Source organism: Oncorhynchus mykiss, chromosome 4, assembly GCF_057628025.1.
Source record: "Oncorhynchus mykiss isolate SJ-2025 chromosome 4, ASM5762802v1, whole genome shotgun sequence".
Lineage (NCBI taxonomy): Eukaryota > Metazoa > Chordata > Actinopteri > Salmoniformes > Salmonidae > Oncorhynchus > Oncorhynchus mykiss.
In genome coordinates, this window is record NC_143025.1 from 77,775,981 (window position 1) to 77,799,509 (window position 23,529).

At 41.3% G+C, this 23,529-nt stretch overlaps 1 protein-coding gene across 9 annotated transcripts; it reads right to left on the reverse strand.

Annotated features, from left to right (window-relative positions):
• Nucleotides 1-1,410: 1,410 nt before the first annotated feature.
• LOC110522444 (glycerophosphocholine phosphodiesterase GPCPD1) lies at nt 1,411-22,025 on the reverse strand. Of its 9 annotated transcripts, none has more exons than XM_021600836.3 (22): nt 21,889-22,025; nt 21,325-21,459; nt 20,922-21,014; nt 20,504-20,594; nt 20,315-20,399; nt 18,091-18,166; nt 17,433-17,474; nt 16,506-16,629; nt 15,938-16,178; nt 14,293-14,455; nt 13,167-13,299; nt 12,660-12,714; nt 12,476-12,568; nt 12,317-12,394; nt 12,088-12,127; nt 7,803-7,858; nt 7,599-7,664; nt 7,233-7,369; nt 6,890-7,025; nt 6,649-6,809; nt 5,409-5,473; nt 1,411-4,050 (listed from the first exon to the last, which is right to left on the reverse strand). In XM_021600836.3, the coding sequence occupies exons 3-22, from the start codon at nt 20,968-20,970 to the stop codon at nt 4,007-4,009; spliced, it is 1,935 nt and encodes a 644-aa protein (XP_021456511.2). In that variant the 5' UTR covers nt 20,971-21,014; nt 21,325-21,459; nt 21,889-22,025; the 3' UTR covers nt 1,411-4,006. The 9 variants fall into 9 exon arrangements, 7 of the variants coding, with proteins under 7 accessions (XP_021456511.2, XP_090089206.1, XP_021456510.2 ...); XM_090233080.1 differs by having other exon boundaries at nt 20,922-21,029; nt 21,889-22,013; XR_016495439.1 differs by lacking the exon at nt 7,803-7,858.
• Nucleotides 22,026-23,529: the final 1,504 nt, after the last annotated feature.

Consider the following 23,529-nt stretch of genomic DNA (forward strand, 5'->3'; position numbering starts at 1 on the left):
AAGTCACTGAGCTCTTCAGTAAAGCCATTCTACTGCTGTTTGTCTATGGAGATTGTTGTGTGCTTTATTTTATACACATCAGCAAAGGGTGTGGCTGAAATAGCCGAATCCACTCATTTGAAGGGGTGTCCACATACGCTATACATACAAAAGTATCTCCTATCATCACACCTAGACATTAAGAGAAGGTCGAGTCTGTTTCCATCATTGAGCACTAGGTGGCAATAAAATCATGGCTAAAACACACTGCACCAAACCACCTGTCTCGAGGAAATGGGCGTGCCGTGCATTGAACTAAAGTTACATCTTCTCCATCTGAATTCTGAAGAACGGATTTAATGAGTGCAAAATGGCAATGTTAGCAGTTGTGCAGACGAAGGGACAAAGCCACATTAGACACCCAGGATTTGATAAAATGTATGCTTCTGTGTGTGCGTGTTACTCTGGCTGCGTTTAAACCAATGCGTAAAACTCTGGATAACTGACAGGGTAAGCTGTATTGAAGAAGCCGTGAAGCCATCTTGGTACTCCTCCATTGCAAAAAAATGTTTTGGAAGCTATATAAATGCATTTATTAATGTCTACATTTGTTTTTGACATGTGTATTCTATTACAGACAACTTAATGCATACTTTATTATATTATGTGTGTTCGACATACAAATAAAAACATTTTCCTTAAGTATTTTTTAGATTACTCATGTTACTGTCCCCACTACAAAAATAGTTAAATATATTTAATTTAGTTCTTAACATTCAATTGAAATACTGTACAATTCCAATAATTCCCATGGAGGACTGCTCCTACTGGGGAGAGCCAATAAGTTTGATAGGCGTTGAATCCACCTAATACGTAGGTCGTCTCAGCATTCCAGGGTTTATACACCATTTGTTTAAAACAGGCAACCCAATTCTGATATTTTTTCCACAAAATGTGTATTTTGAACAATCACAGATCTTTTCACATCAGATATTTTTCAGAGCTGATCTGATTGGTCAAAAGACTAATTAGTGAGAAAAATATCAGAAGTCAACTGTGTAAAAGCAGCCTCTGCATGTCAGCATAAAGTTGACAGATAATAGTTCCAGCTGTGCCTGTGTGGTGACATAACTCCTAACGTTACACTGTCCACTAAACTAGTACAGGTGCTGGAAACAGCACTGCAGAAGACAAACAAAAACATGGCACCTTGCCAAGGCAGAAGGAGTTAAGTACACCCAAGATAATGTTGGTTTGCCATGTTTGCCATGTTGAAGGCAAACCAAAGGACTCCTCCGGTGGTTGTAAATTCAGAACCAGATCAACATTATTTCTCTAATAAACAAATCACTCATACTGTGCGGTACACTCTTAAAATACTAGTCCCGACCGGTATGTACATTTTTGCGTGTAAAAGAAAGTCTTAGAAAATACATTTCTAAATAATTTTATTAATTTTTCATTTCATTTAGCTAGCATTGTATTGTCCAGACAGAGTAACAGGGGTGTGACATGAACGAGAGACAGTTGATACAATCAACTCGTGTCACCCAGTCCACCATAGCACTCTGTCTGAGAGGCATGCATTATGACTAACAGTGGGCCATACATACAGTAGAAGTGTCAAACATTAAGATACTTTCAGAACTTAAAAACAGACAAACGAGCAGACAGACTATACATTTCTACAACAATGCAAGCTGTGCTTGGTTCTCTGTGTTCAAGTGAAATGTTTACACCATTTAGGAAAAATAGACAGTTACATGTCTTCCATGTGCATTTTAAATAAAAGATTGTAGAACAAAACACAGACGGTAGGAAAAATGTGAGTTGCAATGTAGCAAGAAAACTGTGCAAGAGAAAAAAACACTTGTTCAGTGGAGGCAAGACAAATATTGGTCTTCTATTGCATTAAATGATCAGAGGTATGAAGAGACTGAAACAAGTGGCAGTCAGACGAGTGAAATCATACAACTCCCCCATTAAGGCTTTCTGATGTGGTCCTCTGTAGTTCAGTTGGTAGAGCATGGCGCTTGCAACGTCGGGATAGTGGGTTTGATTCCCGGGACCACTCACATAAATGTATGCATGCATGACTAAGTCGCTTTGGGGGAAGAACAAAAAAAAAATCTGCTAAATGGCATATATTATGTGTTGAGCAAACACAGCTACTAAGAAAACCCTTCTCATCAAAGGAGATAGGGATGAAGGTGTGTGGACTAGACCTAGCCATAACAAAGGGCTACCTATTTGGACATGAAGCCAAAACTTTGAATTTGTCTCTGTACTCCAGTATTTGGGATCAAATGTTTTAAAATGAGGCGACAAATACATATGTTTTACCATTTAGAAATGAATTCACTGCCTCTACTTTTTTAAAATTTATTGTTAATAAGAATAGAACAGGTTTCTGAACACTTCTATATTAAATGTGGATGCTACCACACTTTGTGGATAATCACAAATGAATGGTGAATAATGACGAGTGAGAAAGTTACAGATGTGTAACGGTCGCCTCAAACATTTTATCTGAAATCCAAAATGCTTGAGTACAAAACAAAACATTTTAGTTTCACTGTACAAATAAATACGTAGGAGTGTATACCTTTCCCTAATGGTGACTTTTGAGCTCACACAGATTCAAGGTGGTGTTGAGAGCAAAAACAAACAGTTTTTCTACTGGTCATTCAACAGGTCATTAAAGTGATATTATTAATCTGTTCAGATTTAGGCACCCCCAGCAACACTTCATAATCTGGGCATCAGGTAATGACACTTCATTAATGGCACAGCTCAGGGCACTCCTAATACAAATCAGATTGCATGAGTTTAAGTTCAAATGGACATTTAAATTTAAAACCACCTGAGAAAGTTTTGGTCACTGTCCCAAATGATCTTGTTCTACTGCAATACTCCGTCAAAATTATATGAGTGACAAAAATAACACTGCTATTGTAAAATGTTGGCTATATCATGAGGAAAATCATAACGCAGATGGAAATCATTATCCGCCTAAAGACTTCAAACTACAGCATATGCTTAAATTAGACCTATGATACTCCAATAAGAAACTTTATATCTGGAAAAGCTAATATACAGTTCATTTCAGCACTTTGATTTGTATTTAGCAAATTTTCTCAATAAAAGATGCACTTGAAAATAAATTCCTTGAGTAGGCATTAATTTGTAAGTGAAGACCTGTGAATGTACAGGGAATTCCATTATTATTGTGACTGAGGTGCAGATCCCACAGTCATTCAATTGTGTAGAACTAAAATCCAAATAACAAATGCCAGAAGCCTTTTCCGGCAAAACACCATCCTTTTTCCAGTTAAAACAAACAGCTAAGAGACAACTGATCTGGACACAGCTTGTGTATGGCTTCCGTGGACCGAGTGGAGGTCAGTTCAGTAAGGGTTGTCACTTTCTGGTCAGACAGGATAGAAGTGCTAGACGGGATAGAAGTGTTTTGTAAACCACCATTGTGATTACCATCACACCCCTAGCATAGGAGCTACACCGGACGCGCAACTTTTTCAGAGTGTGATTCGCTCCAATTCACTTCAATGAAACCAGGCGTAAGCGCGGTAGCTTTGCGAGAGGCTTGCACTGCTCAAAGTTAAAAAATTGACAAGCAGCTCACACCTGTGAACATTAGGATAAAGTGGCTTGCGCTCTGCTCATGCAGGCAAAAAGTTACACTTCCAGTACAACGGGTTGAAAAATAATAATCATTTTCCCTCTTCCCTAGTGTAGCTCCTATGTAACACTCTGACACTTAATTAAAAACAAGTAGTGTACACTTACTCATCAATTCTGTCTATATGCATTTATGCTTCTGTCCTATCTAGTGACAAACTTAGGGGGCAGTGAGTTGTTCAGGAGGAGCTGAGGCCCGAGTCAGACTCTGCACTGCCGTTGTGCTCCTTGGAGGTGGAGGAGGGGCAGACAGGAGCCGCCTGGCAGGGGATGGTGTAGCAGGAACACACAAAGCTCTTGAGCGTTTCCTGCAGAGTGTGTTGCTCCTCTACTTTGAAGATGTTAGGCTGCTCGACCTGGTCGTCACAGATCCTGGAGAGAAAGATGGGGAAAGGAGAAAAACAAACGTCTGTTCATGAGCCAAAGACAGAAGAACTAACTCAGGTACACAAGGGAACACGGAAGTGCTGTTCAAAGTAAGGATGTCTGGTATCTGGTTTCTCAGTGTCTACATAACAAAGGGCTAATCAACATGATCGATAGCATGTCAACATAAGCCTTAGCAATAAAAACAAACTCACATTACATGATCAGCTACTGTACAATGTTGTAGCATAAAGCAAAAGAGAAGGGATTAGCTTCTAGCAGTATCATTCATGACAACACAACAATAGGCTTTTCCCCAACCGCTCTACATTACATGCACTAATGGAAAAGACCACTACGCTAACACCCATATTTTTCATGCATCTATGCCGATTCTTAATCATTATAAATAATTCATAAACAAATCATTGTTCACCTGTCAAGCTATGAAATCCCTGAGAAGTTGTAACAGACTGAAATACACAATACTCTGCAAAGCCAAAAAGTACAGCGAGCTGAACTCAAGCTGTTCTCAGTCATGAGAACATTGTGCACACAGGACGATGTCACCAGTTTGGGAACATCCATTCTACAACTAGCTGGAAGGCGTTATGTGACCCTGAACTCATGATACTTCCTTGGCCCTAAATAAAGAGCATGCAAATCTGAAAGGTTAAATACTTGCAGGTGAAAAGCAGAATGCACAGTGAACATAATGTTTCCAACGGGCATTCAAAAGAACAGTGCACACACCCATGGACCAACAACATAATTCAGCCATGTAAACAGGTTCTTGCAGCCACTTGCTCGTGAATCAGCCATGCTGCCTGACTTCCTGACATTCCAACAAAACAGCCAGTCGCTCTAACTGGGTGCTTTATATGCCATGCATCTACATAGGCCTCTGTCTGGTCAGTGCTGAAGAAGAGCTGGAAGTGGGAGTAATAAAGCTGAACATAAACAAACTGATAAAAGCATGATAAGGAGCAACCTTTATCCACTGGGGACGTCTCATCTCAAAAATGATAGACAGGGCAGTTGACCAATCAATCGTTGCTTTAAACAATCAATATTAACATTTTAATATAAAGTCAGGTAAAATGTTGCTACCAACACACTTTTTCATAGGCAGTGCAAACTCTAGGGAGACTATCGCAGGAAAAGGGGAACATAGCCTAGTTCTCCACACAGTTTAGCCAAATGAGAAGTCAATTGTCTTGCATCATTGTCATGGAACCCTGCTGGTCTGTTACAGTTATTGACCAGACCAAGGGGCTTTCATTCAGGCAGTAGTCACGAGGAAACAAAAGATCCAAAATCAGGGGTGAGTAAATAAGCACAACCAGGAACCAGAGAAACATTACTGGCATCAGAAGAACCAGTAGGGTGAGAGTCAATGACATGATTTGGCCACCAGCTTTCACATATTCTGAAAGAAAGAGGCACAGTTATGAGCTCCAGGTAGAAATTGACATTTTAACCACAGATCTAGGGTCAGATTATATTACTCCCAATAAGGGTTGAAAGAATATCTGACCCTGCATCTGCTGTTAGGGGCAACTTCTACCAACTCCCAGTTGTCATGACAATAAGCAGGGGACTGGAGAAAATGTATCTGGTGTATTCCAGTGATAAGATACAGCTGGAAGAAATTCTGGCAATCTATTTTTGACTCCCAGGAATCCCACTGAATGGTTTAATCAGTAAACCCCATCACGGCCAAACATGTAGGCCACAGTTCAAAGGTGCAATTTACGGAAAATAGGTCTATACTGCTGAGGCAGTATTATAAAACCAGTTCTCGCTGATGTCAGGTCACATGACGTGTCTGTTCTTTGAAGGAAGCCTCTCTCCGAATCAGCTATATCTACTTGAATTTTCTAATTACATAACGACTATTAGTTTCATTCGTCTAGCTACGGTGGCTGAACGACAAGTGATTCAATATTTGCCTACTGTGTGTGTTTTTAGGTTGTAATAATATGTAACCTTATATTATGATGTCCTTAACTGATACGCTGATTGTGTTTACACTACAATTACTGACCCATAATGGACAATTTTCATTGTTGTTAGTTGTAAAAATGTATATATTATTATTGTCCCATTCACTTCTCTTGACCTGCACTGTTGGAGCTCGAAGCTTAAGAATTTCACTGTACCCTGCAATTACATCTGCGACCCTGTGCATGTAACTAATAAACTCTAGAGCAATGTTGAGAAGTCCAATCAAGAGCAATGAGCAACAGTCAATAGCTGTTGATAGTGTGATCAGGATAAATACTTAAGACACTGGTTTACATAACTACATGAGATCAGGGTGTACCTGCCTGAGGGACAAACTCTTAAGTCCTAACAAAATATTTGATTATAGCTAACCTTTGGCTAGGCCTCTCAGGAACTAAAAACAGCACATTGGGCAACATAGGGGGTGTCCTCTCCATTAAGCCTAGTCTTGGAGTAAAACAGCAAGCTTTCTAGTCTAGCACAAGTGCTTTTTAGGCTAGCACAAGTGCTTTTTAGGCTAGCACAAGCTTTAATCTGTGTCTGGTAACCTGCCAAACGGATTTACCAGTCATAGACCATCATCAGACGAATGTTTACCTGTCGTAGATGAGTCCGTCAATTCCCTGTTCCCGTAGCTTGGTCCTGTTGTCGTGGTCGTTGTTGAGGTCTCCCCAGCAGAACACTACCAGGCCTTTAGACTGGGCCTCTCGGATGTGCTCCAGATTCTGAAGGAGCTCCTCAGTGTGGGCACTAATACCCTACAGACACAATCAGAGTTGACTGATCCCCTACATTAGCACAGACACATACATCCATCCATCCCAGTTCCACCACTCACCAGGAGGTTTTCACTCTGTGCGAAGCTCATGGCGATCTGTGTGGTGCGACAGCGGATGTCCATGAGCTCCGGGTAGATCTCAGAGATGCCCTGGGTCAGGAACAGGATGGGGTACTTGTTCTGCTTCTGACGAACCCTTGGGGAGAATACAGCATTTATGGTTAACTTTACCACCCCCCCCTTACGTATGCATTCATAAAGCCTTCATAACAGCTACATAACACATTTGTCATAGGCAGTCATAAACATACATATTACTACTATGTAAACAAGGCTTCAGCTCGGCAGCTTAACACTGTCTTCAGACTGACTGTTGGATAACTGGTGGGTAAGCGGTTCTTACATAGTGCAGACGTCAGGGTCGAAGCAGGAGAAGACGATGCGTCTCTTGCCAGCTCTCTGCAGCACACAGGTCAGTATGATGTCCAGGAACAGGTTCATGTTGAAGTACGAGGACAGGTTTCCTTCCCACGAACCATCCTGTTGTAAACAATATCACAACCATCCAATGTGATAAGGGTTGTTACTATAGGACCATGATAGGATAGTTAAAAGTACAAAGTGTTCCTAATTGACTTGAACTGCAACCCCTAACCCCAAAAAACAGATGGGTCATGTACGTGCTCATCGGTTCAGCCACTTAGGTAACTTTCTAGCATGGCCACCTCGTGACGTCCCATCTCCAGTATAACTGACTGGCTGTACCTACCTTCATCTGACAAACCCACTTCAGCTCGATGTTGAAGCCCACATTTTCAGGCACTGCTTGGAATATCTGGAACATGACATAGGGAATCAGATATAATAGGACACAGAACCTCAAGGTTGGGATAGGCTAGTTCACAAAGATCACCAAATAACCCCATCATATGGTAACCTCGACAGCGGTGACGCCAACTAGGAGGTTATCTACCTGGGAAAAGGAAGGGAAGGGCTGATGCTCGTCAACCTCTTCCTCTTCATCATCATCTAAGAAAGAAAGTGGGAGTAAACCATGCACTTCACACACAGGCCGATACACAGTTCAGCTGCTCTGATGGTTCATGTTCAATTGCTTTAAAACAATGATGCAAGCAGCGGACATGCAGTGCATTTGGAAGGTATTCAGACCCCTTGACCTTTTCCACATTTTGTTATGTTACAGCCTTATCCTAAAATTGATTCAATTGTTTATTTTTCCTCATCAATCTACACACAATGCCCCAAAACAGTTTCTTTAAAACATATTAGCAAATGTATTAAAAAATAAACTGAAATATCACATAGGGTGCATAAGTATTTACTTAAGTATTCAGACCCTTTACTCAGTACTTTGTTGAGCACCTCTGGCAGCGATTACAGCCTCAAGTCTTCTTGGGTATGACACTAAAAGCTTGGCACCCCAGTCTGAGGTCCTGAGCGCTCTGGAGCAGGTTTTTATCAAAGATCTCTCTGTACCTTGCTCCGTTCATCTTTGCCTCGATCCTGACTAGTCTCCCAGTCCCTGCCGCTGAAAAACATCCCCACAGTATGATGCTGCCACCACCATGCTTTACCGTAGGGTTGGTGCCAGGTTTCCTCCAGACGTGACGCTTGGCATTCAGGCAAGAGTTCAATCTTGGCTCGATCATCCTATTTTTCCAACTTAATTGAGGAAAATAAGAACAATCCAAAATTCCTTTTTGATACTGTCGCAAAGCTAACTAAAAAGCAGCATTCCCCAAGAGAGGATGGCTTTCACTTCAGCAGTAATAAATTCATGAACTTCTTCGAGGAAAAGATCATGATTATTAGAAAGCAAATTACGGACTCCTCTTTAAATCTGCGTATTCCTTCAAAGCTCAGTTGTCCTGAGTCTGCACAACTCTGCCAGGACCTAGGATCAAGAGAGACGCTCAAGTGTTTTAGTACTATATCTCTTGACACAATGATGAAAATAATCATGGCCTCTAAACCTTCAAGCTGCATACTGGACCCTATTCCATCTAAACTACTGAAAGAGCTGCTTCCTGTGCTTGGCCCTCCTATGTTGAACATAATAAACGGCTCTCTATCTACCGGATGTGTACCAAACTTACTAAAAGTGGCAGTAATAAAGCCTCTCTTGAAAAAGCCAAACCTTGACCCAGAAAATATAAAAAACTATCGGCCTATATCGAATCTTCCATTCCTCTCAATTAAAAAAAAAATAAGGCTGTTGCGCAGCAACTCACTGCCTTCCTGAAGACAAACAATGTATACGAAATGCTTCAGTCTGGTTTTAGACCCCATCATAGCACTGAGACTGCACTTGTGAAGGTGGTAAATGACCTTTTAATGGCATCAGACCGAGGCTCTGCATCTGTCCTCGTGCTCCTAGACCTTTGTGCTGCTTTTGATACCATCGATCACTACATTCTTTTGGAGAGATTGGAAACCCAAATTGGTCTACACGGACAAGTTCTGGCCTGGTTTAGATCTTATCTGTCGGAAAGATATCAGTTTGTCTCTGTGAATGGTTTGTCCTCTGACAAATCAACTGTAGATTTTGGTGTTCCTCAAGGTTCCGTTTTAGGACCACTCTTGGGGATGTCATTCGAAAGCATAATGTTAACTTTCACTGCTATGCGGATGACACACAGCTGTACATTTCAATGAAACATGGTGAAGCCCCAAAATTGCCCTCGCTAGAAGCATGTGTTTTAGACATAAGTAGGTGGATGGCTGCAAACGTTCTACTTTTATACTTGGACAAAACAGAGATGCTTGTTCTAGGTCCCAAGAAACAAAGAGATCTTCTGTTGAATCTGACAATCAATCTTAATGGTTGTACAGTCGTCTCAAATAAAACTGTGAAGGACCTCGGCGTTACTCTGGACCCTGATCTCTCTTTTGAAGAACATATCAAGACTGTTTCAAGGACAGCTTTTTTCCATCTACGTAACATTGCAAAAATCAGAAACTTTCTGTCCAAAAATGATGCAGAAAAATTAATCCAAGCTTTTGTCACTTCTAGGTTAGACTACTGCAATGCTCTACTTTCCGGCTACCCGGATAAAGCACTAAATAAACTTCAGTTAGTGCTAAATACGGCTGCTAGAATCCTGACTAGAACCAAAAAATGTATCATATTTCTCCAGTGCTAGCCTCCCTACACTGGCTTCCTGTCAAGGCAAGGGCTGATTTAAAGGTTTTACTGCGAACCTACAAAGCATTACATGGGCTTGCTCCTACCTATCTCTCTGATTTGGTCCTGCCATACATACCTACACGTACGCTACGGTCACAAGACGCAGGCCTCCTAATTGTCCCTCAAATTTCTAAGCAAACAGCTGGAGGCAGGGCTTTCTCCTATAGAGCTCCATTTTTATGGAATGGTCTGCCTACCCATGTGAGAGACGCAAACTCGGTCTCAACCTTTAAGTCTTTACTGAAGACTCATCTCTTCAGTGGGTCATATGATTGAGTGTAGTCTGGCCCAGGAGTGTGAAGGTGAACGGAAAGGCTCTGGAGCAACGAACCGCCCTTGCTGTCTCTGCCTGGCCGGTTCCCCTCTTTCCACTGGGATTCTCTGCCTCTAACCCTATTACAGGGGCTGAGTCACTGGCTTACTGGTGTTCTTTCATCCTGTCCCTAGGAGGGGTGCGTCACTTGAGTGGTTTGAGTCACTGATGTGATCTTCCTGTCTGGGTTGGCACCCCCCCTTGGGTTGTGCCGTGGCGGAGATCTTTGTGGGCTATACTCGGCCTTGTCTCAGGATGGTAAATTGGTGGTTGAAGATATCCCTCTAGTGGTGTGGGGGCTGTGCTTTGGCAAAGTGGGTGGGGTTATATCCTTCCTGTTTGGCCCTGTCCGGGGTTGCCATCGGATGGGGCCACAGTGTCTCCTGACCCCTGATGTCTCAGCCTCAAGTATTTATGCTGCAGTAGTTTATGTGTCGGGGGGCTAGGGTCAGTTTGTTATACCTGGAGTACTTCTCCTGTCCTATCCGGTGTCCTGTGTGAATTTAAGTATGCTCTCTCTAATTCTCTCTTTCTCTCTCTCGGAGGACCTGAGACCTAGGACCATGCCTCAGGACTACCTGACATGATGACTCCTTGCTGTCCCCAGTCCACCTGTCCATGCTGCTGCTCCAGTTTCAACTGTTCTGCCTGTGATTATTATTACTTGACCATGCTGGTCATTTATGAACATTTGAACATCTTGGACATGTTCTGTTATAATCTCCACCCGGCACAGCCAGAAGAGGACTGGCCACCCCAAATAGCCTGGTTCCTCTAGGTTAATTCCTAGCTTTTGGCCTTTCTATGGCGTTTTTCCTAGCCACCGTGCTCCTACACCTGCATTGCTTGCTGTTTGGGGTTTTAGGCTGGGTTTCTGTACAGCACTTTGAGATATCAGCTGATGTACAAAGGTCTATATAAATACATTTGATTTGGTTTCATCAGACCAGAGAATCTTGTTTCTCATGGTCAGAGTCCTTTAGATGCCTTTTGGCAAACTCCAAGCGGGCTGTCAGGTGACTTTTACTGAGGAGTGGCTTCCGTCTGGCCACTCTACCATAAAGGCCTGATTAGTGGAGTGCTGCAGAGATGGGAGAACCTTCCAGAAGGACAACCATCTCCATAAAGGAACTCTGGAGCTCTGTCAGAGTAACCATCGGGTTCTTGGTCACCTTCCTGACCAATGCCCTTCTCCCCCGATTGTTCAGTTTGGCCAGGCAGCCAGCTCTAGGAAGTCTTGGTGGTTCTAAACTTCTTCTATTAAAGAATGATGGAGGCCACTGTGTTCTTGGTGACATTTAATGCTGCAGACATTTTTTGGTACCCATCTCCAGATCTGTGCCTCGACACAATCCTGTCTTGGCGCTCCAGGGACAATTAATTCGACCTCATGACTTGGTTTTTGTTCTGACATGCACTGTTAACTGTGGGACATTATACAGACAGGCATTTGACTTCCAAATCATGTTCAATCAATTGAATTTACCACAGGTGGACTCCAATCAAGTTGTAGAAACATCAAGGATGATCAATGGGAAAAGGATGCACCTGAGATCAATTTCCAGTGTCATAGCAAAGGGTCTGAATACTTATGTGAACAAGGTAAATGTTTTGTATTCTTTTATATATTTGTAAAAAATTCTAAAAACCTGTTTTCACTTTGTCATCATGGGGCATTGTGTGTAGGATTTTGTGGTGGGTATTACAGCCAGCGAAATATAAGAAAATACACTATACCTTTGTGGTCGTTCACCTTCAAGGCAGAAGCATGGCCCAACTGTTCATCAAACACAAAACCAAGTCATCTTTCACATCATATAGGCCTACTCCTAAATAGTGTGGGATAAACCATAGTCTACATGACAAAAAAAATACTTCATATTAACCCTTTTCAAGGACTGGCGTCTGAGTGTATTAACTAGTAAAGGAGAAGCCAGAGGCTAGCTGTAGTTAAAAGCTCTTCTACCTTGAGCTGCTGAAGCTGGTCGTATGTGAGGTCTTTGACAGGAACTTCAAACAGGTCCAGAGAGAGTTTGTCTCCTTTCTGACAGGAGGAGAGGAACATCAAATAAAAAGTAAGGATGCTGTACAGTGTGCACCCGACCACATTTATGTTGTTGTTTACCTTCTTAGTGGAGATGCAGCAGGTGAGATCGTGGTACACGATGGGGATGCAGTCCTTGGAGAGATGGACGTCAAACTCTACATAGGCAGCCCCCTTCAGAAACATACGACACACATGCAGTCAACTCTGATGTAAAACCAGATCAGATACATTTAAGTGTTTTACGTTTTGTAGGAATACTCACATGATTGGCAGCACTTTTAAACGAGGCAATTGTGTTCTCCCTAACTTTGGTATGTCTGAAAAATCAAAATCAGACATTTTTAGTGCAAAACCAAAGATAACCAATGACAAAGGCACCCAAATCACAATTTACAGTATAACACAGATACCAAACCAATTGTGTACGGTCAGACTACTAGTTAATGACTTGCACTCTGACAACTTCTGGCTGAGATTCAGAGGCAAGGTTTTCCCAGTACAGTGACATGACAAGAAACCAGAAAGAACAATGTCTTTGTTGTTGTTCGTTGACCTCCACTTCCTGTTGATGTCTCAGTCTGACTGAGCATGTCCTAAAGTTGCACTGAAACTTTGAAGCTGGACAGAACAGGACAAATGCATTCAAACATGCAATAAACGGAGTACAAAAGGGACGTTGTGTTGTTATTGAGTAGAGTCCTGCTTCAACACACATAGACAATCATTAGGTACATCAACCCCTAATAATTGTGTTGTGTGTTTCTCTCACTTGGCTGCGTGTGTGCTGCCGGCCCCTCTGTGGCCCACGTCCAGGGGGGCACTCCTCTTCCTCCAGTACTTGGTGAAGGACGAGCTCATGTCACACTGCAGTCCCTCGATAGGACGGATCACCAGGTAGTCCACTGGAACAGAAAAATACATGACTTTACATTATTATATATATATATATTTTTTTTAATGTGAATTGTACTCATTAAATTAACTTTAATCTGACTTGTATTTTTTACCAGGGAAAAATTTTAGCTAACCCTCTGGCCCCAAGTCATCTAATCCTGCATCTACATTCTAGTTCCTGTTTTGACCTATTTCACACCCTGTTTGACAGTTACATGCTAAGCGGAAAGTTGACTGTTTACATAGGGAAAGGGGCTGCAGGAGGAACTGGATGTGCTGACCTACAGTATTCTACAGGGTTGGGGTCAATTGAAAAAAATGTTTACCCCCCCTCCCTTTTCTCCCCAATTTCATTAGAAGGAGTCAATTGAAATTTAAGTCATCCAATGTAGGAAGGGATTTGAATTAAACAATTTAAAAAGTTTTGAAATAAGAAGCTCCTCCCTTTCAATTTGAGAAATATTTTTTTATTTTTAGTATTGAAATAGAATTTCAGTTTTGGTGAATTAACTGACTAATTCCATTTCTGAAAGACCTGTCAGTCAATAGAGGCTGAATCCGAGTTTTAGACCATCTATTTAACATAGTCACTCTTAAGGAAATATAGAAGTTTTCAAATTTAACCTGTATTTAACTAGGTAAGCCAGTTAAGAACAAATTCTTATTTATAATGACGGCCTAACCCGGCCAAACCCGGACGACGCTGGGCCAACTGTGCACCGCCCTATGGGACTCCCAATCAAGGGCGGATGTGATACAGCCTGGATTCGAACCAGTGACTGTAGTGATGCCTCTTGCACTGAGATACAGTGTCTTAGACCTCTGTGCCACTTGGGAGTATATTCAATAAGTCCTGCTGCATCCGAATCAAGTTTTCTGCAAATATCCCATTGATATTACCTGATTTACAAAGACTTACATGGGTGTCAAGTAACTTAGTAGCTTTTTAAAAAATTAAATATTACAAGACCACTTGTTCCAGGAGGGGTGGGGTTGCTCACCTCGGACTTTGCCCAGGGTCTGTCTGGAGTTGCGTTTCATGATGGGCAGAGTGACCACACCCGTGTCCTTGCCACTCTCCACAAAGAATGAGGAGAGAAGGCAGGCCGTACCCACGGTCCCCGGGTGGGCATCCCCTGGCACCACATGCTCACCCATGTCCTCCTGTTGAGGAGATAGATAGAGAGACAAGGCAAGAAGGGTATTCTATGCCATCAAAAGGAACATAAATTTCAACATACCAATTAGGATTTGGCTAAAAATACTTGAATCAGTCATAGAGCCCATTGCCCTTTATGGTTGTGAGGTCTGGGGTCCGCTCACCAACCAAGACTTCACAAAATGGGACACCAAATTGAGACTCTGCACACAGAATTCTGCAAAAATATCCTCTGTGTACAACGTAGAACACCAAATAATGCATGCAGAGCAGAATTAGGCCGATACCCACTAATTATCAAAATCCAGAAAAGAGCTGTTAAATTCTATAACCACCTAAAAAAGGAAGCGATTCCCAAACCTTCCATAACAAAGCCATCACCTACAGAGAGATGAACCTAGAGAAGAGTCCCCTAAGCAAGCTGGTCCTGGGGCTCTGTTCGCAAACACAAACACACCCTACAGAGCTCCAGGACAGCAGCACAATTAGACCCAACCAAATCATGAGAAAACAAAAAGATAATTATTTCCAATGTGTCAAGTAATTAACAAAAAAACAGAGCAAACTAGAATGCTATTTGGCCCTAAACAGAGAGTACACAGCGGCAGAATACCTGACCACTGTGACTGACCCAAAATTAAAGAAAGCTTTGACTATGTACAGACTCAATGAGCACAGCCTTGCTATTGAGAAAGGCCGCCGTAGGCAGACATGGCTCTCAAGAGAAGACAGGCTATGTGCTCACTGCCCACAAAATGAGGTGGAAACTGAGCTGCACTTCCTAACCTCCTGCCCAATGTATGACCATATTAGAGAGATATTTCCCTCAGATTACACAGATCCACAAAGAATTTGAAAACAAATCCAATTTTGAACTATCTACTGGGGGAAATTCCACAGTGTGCCATCACAGCAGCAAGATTTGTGACCTGTTGCCACGAGAAAAGGGCAACCAGTGAAGAACAAACACCATTGTAAATACAACCCATATTTATGCTTATTTATTTTATCTTGTGTCCATTAACCATTTGTACATTGTTAAAACACTGTATATATATATATATATATATATATACATTGTTAAAACACTGTATATATATATATATATATATATATATATATATATATATATATATATATATATATATATATATATATATATATAAATAATGACATTTGTAATGTCTATTGTTTTGAAACTTCTGTATGTGTAATGTTTACTGTTAATTTGTATTGTTTATTTCACTTTATATATTATCTACCTCACTTGCTTTGGCAATGTTAACACATGTTTCCCATGCCAATAAAGCCCATGAATAGAATAGATAGATAAATAGATAGATAGGATATATGGCACTAAAATATACATACATACATACAGTCTGATACCGACTTTCTGCTAAAACACTGGTTTGGGAGTATAGTTACAACACGAAAAACAGTTGTTTCTGTAGAGTTGACAATAGTCATCCTGCTGTGAACTGTACCTCAAAGAAGTCAAAGGTGAGTTCCAGGTTGTCAGGGTCCATGGAGTGGATGATGTACTCTGTCCACTGTGAGGCCTCCAGGGCATAACCACACTCAGGCTGGGAGTGGCGGGACTTGTACCCATCTCCACTGATCATACTGGTCTCCAGCGTGGTGGTCATCTTGTGCCACGCCACAGCGCTCTGCTCCTGCTCTTCATCATCCTCCTCCTCCTCTACACCTTCCAGCGTCAGCTTAATCCTGGGGTAAGGGGGGAAAGGTCACAGGTCAACAGTGGTCAAATTGGGAAAGGTGTGAGACCTTACAAGCCTGACTCTAGTAAGTCATGAATTTGAACAGGTGGACTAGTGTTCTCATCACTACCTTTACAGGAGTTGTCTGCATATTTCATGAATAAAGAGGATTTATTTTAGTGCCATATTTGGTTTGATTCCATAATTTTGGGGGGGTTCATTTCTATCTGCATTTGAGGAAATTCTGCCCCTTCTGATCCAAGCCACAGTCTCTTAGATAAGCACTCAGTCAGCAAACAGTGTTGAATAAGAGCCGCGTGTCTCTCGGCCTCACCTGAAGCGAGACTTCTTATATTTCTTCTTGGTGATGGATACAGGAGACGTCTTTGAGTAGTGCAGACGCAAACGGATCTCTGTCTGGCACGTCAGCCACCCAGAGTCCACACACTCTAAGCCATCTGCAGAAAGGAGTCGCAGAGAAACATGTGGTGAGTTTCTCACAAAATGGCTCCTGGCACAAAATGGCTCCTGCTGGATCACCCAGGTGAGTAACAGTACTTGGTGGTGGATGAGGTTAGCTATCCGCAAACAATGCAAAGCACTTTGACAAAATTTCTATGGAAATAAAAGCCATTGTTTAAACATATTGTGTAGGGTTTGAAAACAGTCAAATTCACATGTTTTACCAGATAACTGTAACCTCAAATCTTAGCAGTCTCTAATGGGGACGTGCTTTACATGTAACCCGTGAAGAGTTCAGTTCAACCAGAGGTTTGAGTCATTCCTCAGGTACTTAGTAGCAGTTTGATGTTTATTCTCATGAATCTTGCCTTGTAGGCAGAACTGAGCAATTTCCAAAGTCAAAATTGGCTATATAGTAACAATTCTTGAAAACAGAAATGTGATTTTTGGTCTTAATTTAAGGTAATGGTTAGGCATAAGGTTAGCAGTGTGGTTAAGGTAAGGATTAAGGTTAGGTCAACCTATCAGGTAAGAGTGTTGGGCCAGTAACCGGAATTTGACAAACTGACTTGTTAGAAAGGTGGCATCCTATGACGGTGCAACGTTGAAAGTCACAGTTCTTCAGTACCGGCCATTCTACTGCCAATGTTTGTCTATGGAGATTGCTGTGTGCTCGATTTTATTTACCTGTCAGTAAAGGGTGTGGCTGAACTAGCCAAATCCACTCATTTGAATGGGTGTCAAAGATAATTTCCCAAAATTGATTATACCAAGATGTGATACATTTAGTTGGACTTACTGTGGAATCCAAATTGGCCATTGTCAATATCAAGGTGTGATTCTGCAAGAAAATAAACAGGCATGAGGTCTATAGAAAAAAAACATATCAACTTCCATACTTCTAAAAGCAACATAAAATAGTGATAATAATTATATAGATTTGATGTTAAACCTTGACAGGCTGTAGGATTGAGGGTGAAACTACAGTATATTAGATTTGTTCCCATCAAGCTGATTTTGAACGAGCTTTGTCTTAGTTCTGAAACAATGGTGTTTGAGTGGCCTCAAATCAAATGTTTTGTCACGTGCCAAACACAAATACAGTGAAATGCTTAATTATAGTTAAGAAAATATTTACTAAATAAACTCTAAACAAGAAAATAAAATCAAAAGTAACAATAAAATACCAATAACAAGGTTATATACAGGGGGTACCAGTACCCAGTCAATGCGCTGGGGTACAGGATAGTCAAATTAATTTATACATGTAGGTTGGGTTAAAGTGTGCATAGATAATAAACAGTGAGTAGTGGGGTGGGGGTGGGGGGCAGTGTAAATAGTCCGGGTGGCCATTTGATTAAATTGTTCAGCAATCTAATGGCTGCTGAATCCCCTTGCCTCAGCTAAGCATAGAAACATTTCCCAAACCAAGCCGGGCATCGTTCTGGTTTATATACCTGTGGGGCTCATCAGGCGTGGCTGCTGGTGGGTCTCCCACTTAGTGACTATCACCTGACAGGGACCACCTGCACTCTGCAATGCCAATGTTTAGTACAGCATTAAGACAGATATCGTCAACGGTCACTTTGGTTACCAATCAGCAAGCCAGTCAGCAACCATTGGTTGATATCTGCAAAGGGGTTCTATTAGTTGACAGGAGGCATAACTTTGGCGTCATCTCTTCTACTACACTAACATATTTTGCTATCTCCTCTGAAAGATTTTGAATACTTACTTTAAAACATTTTAGAATTATCATTTTTTCTCCGGTCCAACAAAATTGGTCTGCTACAATATTTAAGCAATAAGGCATGAAAACCTGGAGATGATTGTGTGAATAACTCCTGACTAAGGGTTGTTCGAAGGCCCAACATGGAACGTAGGGCTGGGAAACAGCCCATAGGAGGTAGACATTCACGATTTTTCTTATTTTAATGAGTACATTTGTTTTATTTCATCCTTCCACCAGACAATATAGTCCAAATATAGCCAAACGAGCTGGTCGTCCATTCCAAACTTTTTAAGCAAAAAAGGTTGCCATGCAGGCTAGTTACTTCTCCTAGCCAACTAAAGCTAACACACAATCACACCAAGCAGCTGAAATGACAAACTATGTGCATTTTCATTTGTTTTCCCTTTGACATTTATTTTGATATATCCGTTATAATGTTCCAAAATGAATTTGGCTGGCTCAGAGAAGCTGTCAGTCTCATCACATTCATTCTCTCTACGGCGCAGTGTAAAAACCTGCAAAGTTGTTGCACAGATCAGAAGCAGGCAGAAAGGTTTAGACAAACCAAATGCTAGCCTAGTGGCTTGGGGAAATAATGTCTAGTCACTTTTTTACATCGAAGATTAAGTTTATAAATTGCCTGGCTGTGATGTGGGGCAGTGGATCATTCTAATGAAACTATAACAGGCATTACCCAGGGACTGTGGTGAATAACTCCCTGCTATCAACCAATCAGCATCCAGGATCCAAACAACTTGTTTTATAATTGGTATTAAAAACAGGTTAAATCACAAAAATAATTGAATGTGGTCCTGGTTTTAGGTTTCTGGCCATTGTGACATAGTGAAATGTGTTGTCATTACAGCTGGCCTATCTGAATGTGTGTGCTGAGCAACACCCCAAGAGTCAACAAATTATGCTCTCTGACAAGTTAGTAATGCTGCTAGTCCACTGACAGTAGTTCAGACCAGGAAGGGACAGCACAGTTCAAATGAGTTGTTTTTCCTCGTTTCCACATCGCATCACGGGTGTGATAGTGTTACTTCATATGCTACTGTCTGTAGGACACAACAGCCAGACACGCTCTCTCTAGCTGTCCCTCTCTGAAAGAGGAAGAGCTTAAAAAAGGGTGTAATTTGAGCCTCCAAGCTGGCCATATAGAGAACATTACTGAGAACTGACATTAATAATTGGAATGGTAAAGAACATACTGTGCTTGTGTGTGTGTATGTTCCAACTTCCAAGTCTAGCGTAGCATTAAATAACATGGAAGAGGCTCACATCACGTGCACAGATCAGAGCTCAGCTATGGCCAGCTGGCAGAGCTCCAGGCATGCTCTCCTCTCTAAGAGTTATGTAGCAACTGCACAGAGGACAGCTAGAGGGGATCAACACAGATGTGGGGAAAGTGATCTAAATAACCCATTAATGATCTTAGATCTGCTATAGCGTAGCTAATCTAATGCTTTCTAGTGTTCACTCAAAACAGACTTACTCATATGACTAACTCGGTCACACTTGGATTACAGTGGCTCCATAGAAGACGAACTGTGTGTGAATTAAAACATCCTCTAAACAGTTTAGTATGAAGTACATTACATTTAAATGCCATTCAATTTCCTAAAAGAGATTAGCTGTGAAAATATCAGCAGCCTCCAGAACTGAAGTGAGGATAGAAAAATGTTGATCACGCTGTATGCAGGCTATTCATCACCATCATCAAAAGGAAGGATTAAGAGCACAACACAACAACTCCTAGTCTGGCTCTAACCTGCTGTTAAGACAATACTGTCAATCCTTTGTCAACTGTCACTCAACAGCCAACATGAGATCACCACTAAAGCAACTACTTACGTAACTGGATTATGGTACAATCATTTTTAAAAGACCAACTACAATGTATTTTGTTTAATATTACATCATGCTGACTGCACATAAAATGAACTCACCTTTGACTCCAGGAAGTGGCCTTTGAAATAGCGATAGGTTGACACAGCACCTCTGGGCACACTGATGATCCTCTTCCACAATGTGCTGGGGAAGGAACATAATATGTGTAATCACTTAAACACCCTGTAGCTACAAACATCAACACAGAAATCATTCAGACCATATTCCAAGAGAAAGGTGATATGTACCCATCGTGTTCAGCAGGTTGTAGGGTCACAGCTCTCTGATAGCACCAGGCTCCTAAAGCTTCACAGCTACCAACCACGGCTATCACCTCACCTAGTCATACACCATTTTATTACGTTCCATTAATGTGCCACACACACACACTCACCTTGCACACATTTTCACAAACACCCCCCCACCCCTTATTAGGTTCAAAAGATCAATGACTTTTTAGCCAAACTCTCATGGACAGGCTTGTAATCGAGAATCTTACCATATTACGCACGATTTTAGATATAGGTTAACTGAGATTAGCTAAAAGATGACATTCCTGATTGACTGTCTGGATAGTTGTCAATTTTTCTGTCTAAAGTTGTCTTGAATTGAATAGTCTTCTTGTTTCAGATTAGTCTGTTGCCCTGCAGTAGGGGTTGGTCTTACCTGGGGATGTGTCTCCCCTAACTGCCAAAGTCACTTGAGTTGTCTCCATAGTTGACACAGGCACAAACAAGGTCAATTGGAGGTGAAATCAAGCTGGAAAACCAGGAACTTAATGGTAAAACAGGCATGGATTTAGGCATAGATTTAGTGGATCAACAAACGTCCAACAAAGCTGTGCTGGGTACTAGCTAGCCATATATATATATATATGACTAAAAATATAAGTTAATTGTCATCTCTTCTTTAGATGACATAACATTGTCAAACAATGGAGTTAAATTCTTACTAGTTAGGTATTCAGGGAACACATTTTACAATTGGAGAACAATTATAATTGTTATGTTGAAAATCAGCTCTTTGCTAGGAACTAACTCTCTTTAAGACAACATGAATATCTACATACCTTGCTTTTTTGTTATTTGCCAGGGGTAGACAGCTAACATTAACGTTATAGGATTGATTCAAGAGAAGCCGTGCTGGCTATTCCATGCTGAAGTATCAGACTGGAATGAACACCGTTCGGTCCAGCTGCGTTGTGCTGTATAAGAAAAAAAATTACCATATCAACACAATCACTTGGGCACTTTCAACAAGCTAACTATCGTTACCAGGATAACATATATAAAACTAGCATTAGATCGTTATCATGTTTGAGGTAGCTAACGTTATTGTATTTTGCACACTGCGTATGATGTAGTTAAATTCAGACCGCCTAATTCCGGAATTCAGGATTTGTCAACAAAACTGACGCGTTAGCCATGCTAACCGGATAACCAGCGGTTTACAGTAAGTACGCTAGCTTGCAAGCTAGCTGCGCCCTTTACGCCAATGCGGGCAGACACAACCAGTAAACTAACGTTGGCTAGCTAACGTAGCCACAAAAGCGTTTTTACTTTCTCTCGCTACAAAACGTAACCATTGTAACTAAACAATATCGTCGCATAAAGCACAGATGGTATCCATTTACATTTCTCCATCAGCGGCCAGATCTTGTTCGATGTGGTGTATTTGGCATAGTTATTAACAACGTCTGTGATGCCGACTAGTCTTGTTTTCACCGGTGTGAAATGAACAACATTAAGGATCAGAAACAATCGTGAACTCAACGTTTAACCTTCAAAATAAAAGTCCCGCATTAAAACTGATGCAACCGGATTCAAATAGTGTAATCACCATGCCATAATTGGAATTGATAATGCTAAACAAAAATCAGTACCAGAGTCCCCACTTTAATGCAACACAATGTTCAGAAAATTGTTGACAGTGTCATATGTAGGCCTATGTTCAATACGCATATCAGATAATCTGGCAGATTGTTTTTAAGGGCCACAATAAGGGCAGCGACAACCCTGAGTGTGTAAACATTGTGGATTTGGATACTAGAGGTGCTCCAGTTGAATGAACCTCACATTTACTGAGACATATAGCCTACTGCACAGAAAATTGTGTACAGTGCATGTTCTACAAGCATATCAGAGTCAAATCGGACAGATTTCCCAGTCAAAGTTTTGCAATAAGAGTAGGCTGATACCCCATTTCATGAACCCAAGATTCACAGGTAATCCTACAGTGCATCTACTGCTGCGCCACATGGGAGACAAATGTCATATTATGTCTATATACTGTACAGTGTTGTAATGATGTGCAAATAGTTCAATATAAATATAGGTTGTATTTACAATGGTGTTTGTTCTTCACTGGTTGCCCTTTTCTTGTGGCAACAGGTCACAAATATTAATGCTGTGATTGCACACTGTGGAATTACACCCAACAGATATGAGAGTTTAACAAAATTCGATTTTTTTTTTGAATTCTTTGTGGGTCTGTGTAATCTGAGGGAGATATGTGTCTCTAATATGGTCATACATTTGGCAGGAGGTTAGGAAGTTCAACTCATGTTGTGGGCAGTGTACACATAGCCTGAAATATCCGACTTCCGAACTAGGAACTCGGAAAAACGAGGTCAAATCATGACGTCAGTGATCTTAAGGTCTGAAAATATATCCGATCACTGACGTCATGATTTGACCTCGTTTTTTCAGAGTTCTCAGTTGTTGTGAAAGCACTACAAGTTTAGCCGATAGTCATGTCAAGACAGCTGGGAACTAGGGAAAAAACGATGTCAAATCATGACGTCAGTGATCTTAGGTCGGAAAGTCGGAGCTCAAGAAAGATGCTCGTTGAGACAAGATCGTAAATGGATATCACGAAATTCGGGAGTTAATCAATAAATATATATATATATATGGAATTCCAAGACGGGAACGAGTATCTTTCTTGATTTTTTCCAAGTTGGATGACCGTTCAAAATACTTTTCCCAGTCGGAGATTTCCGAGTTCAGACTTCCCATTTGTTTTGAATGCGGCATACACCTCTCCAAGTCCTCACAGCTCCCCTTGCGCTGTGAATCACGTGGGTCGCGTCAGCGAGGCTAAATCTCCACCAAGGATAAACCCGTTAACCCCCGTGACTCACAGCCAAAATTCAACTCCTGTTGATATGCTTGCTTTGCTTCAGTTCCCATTTGATTTCAGCTATCACTCTCAAATGCAAGATAAGGAAATTATAAATAAATATTAAATTAAGACATTGCTTAACAGGACACTC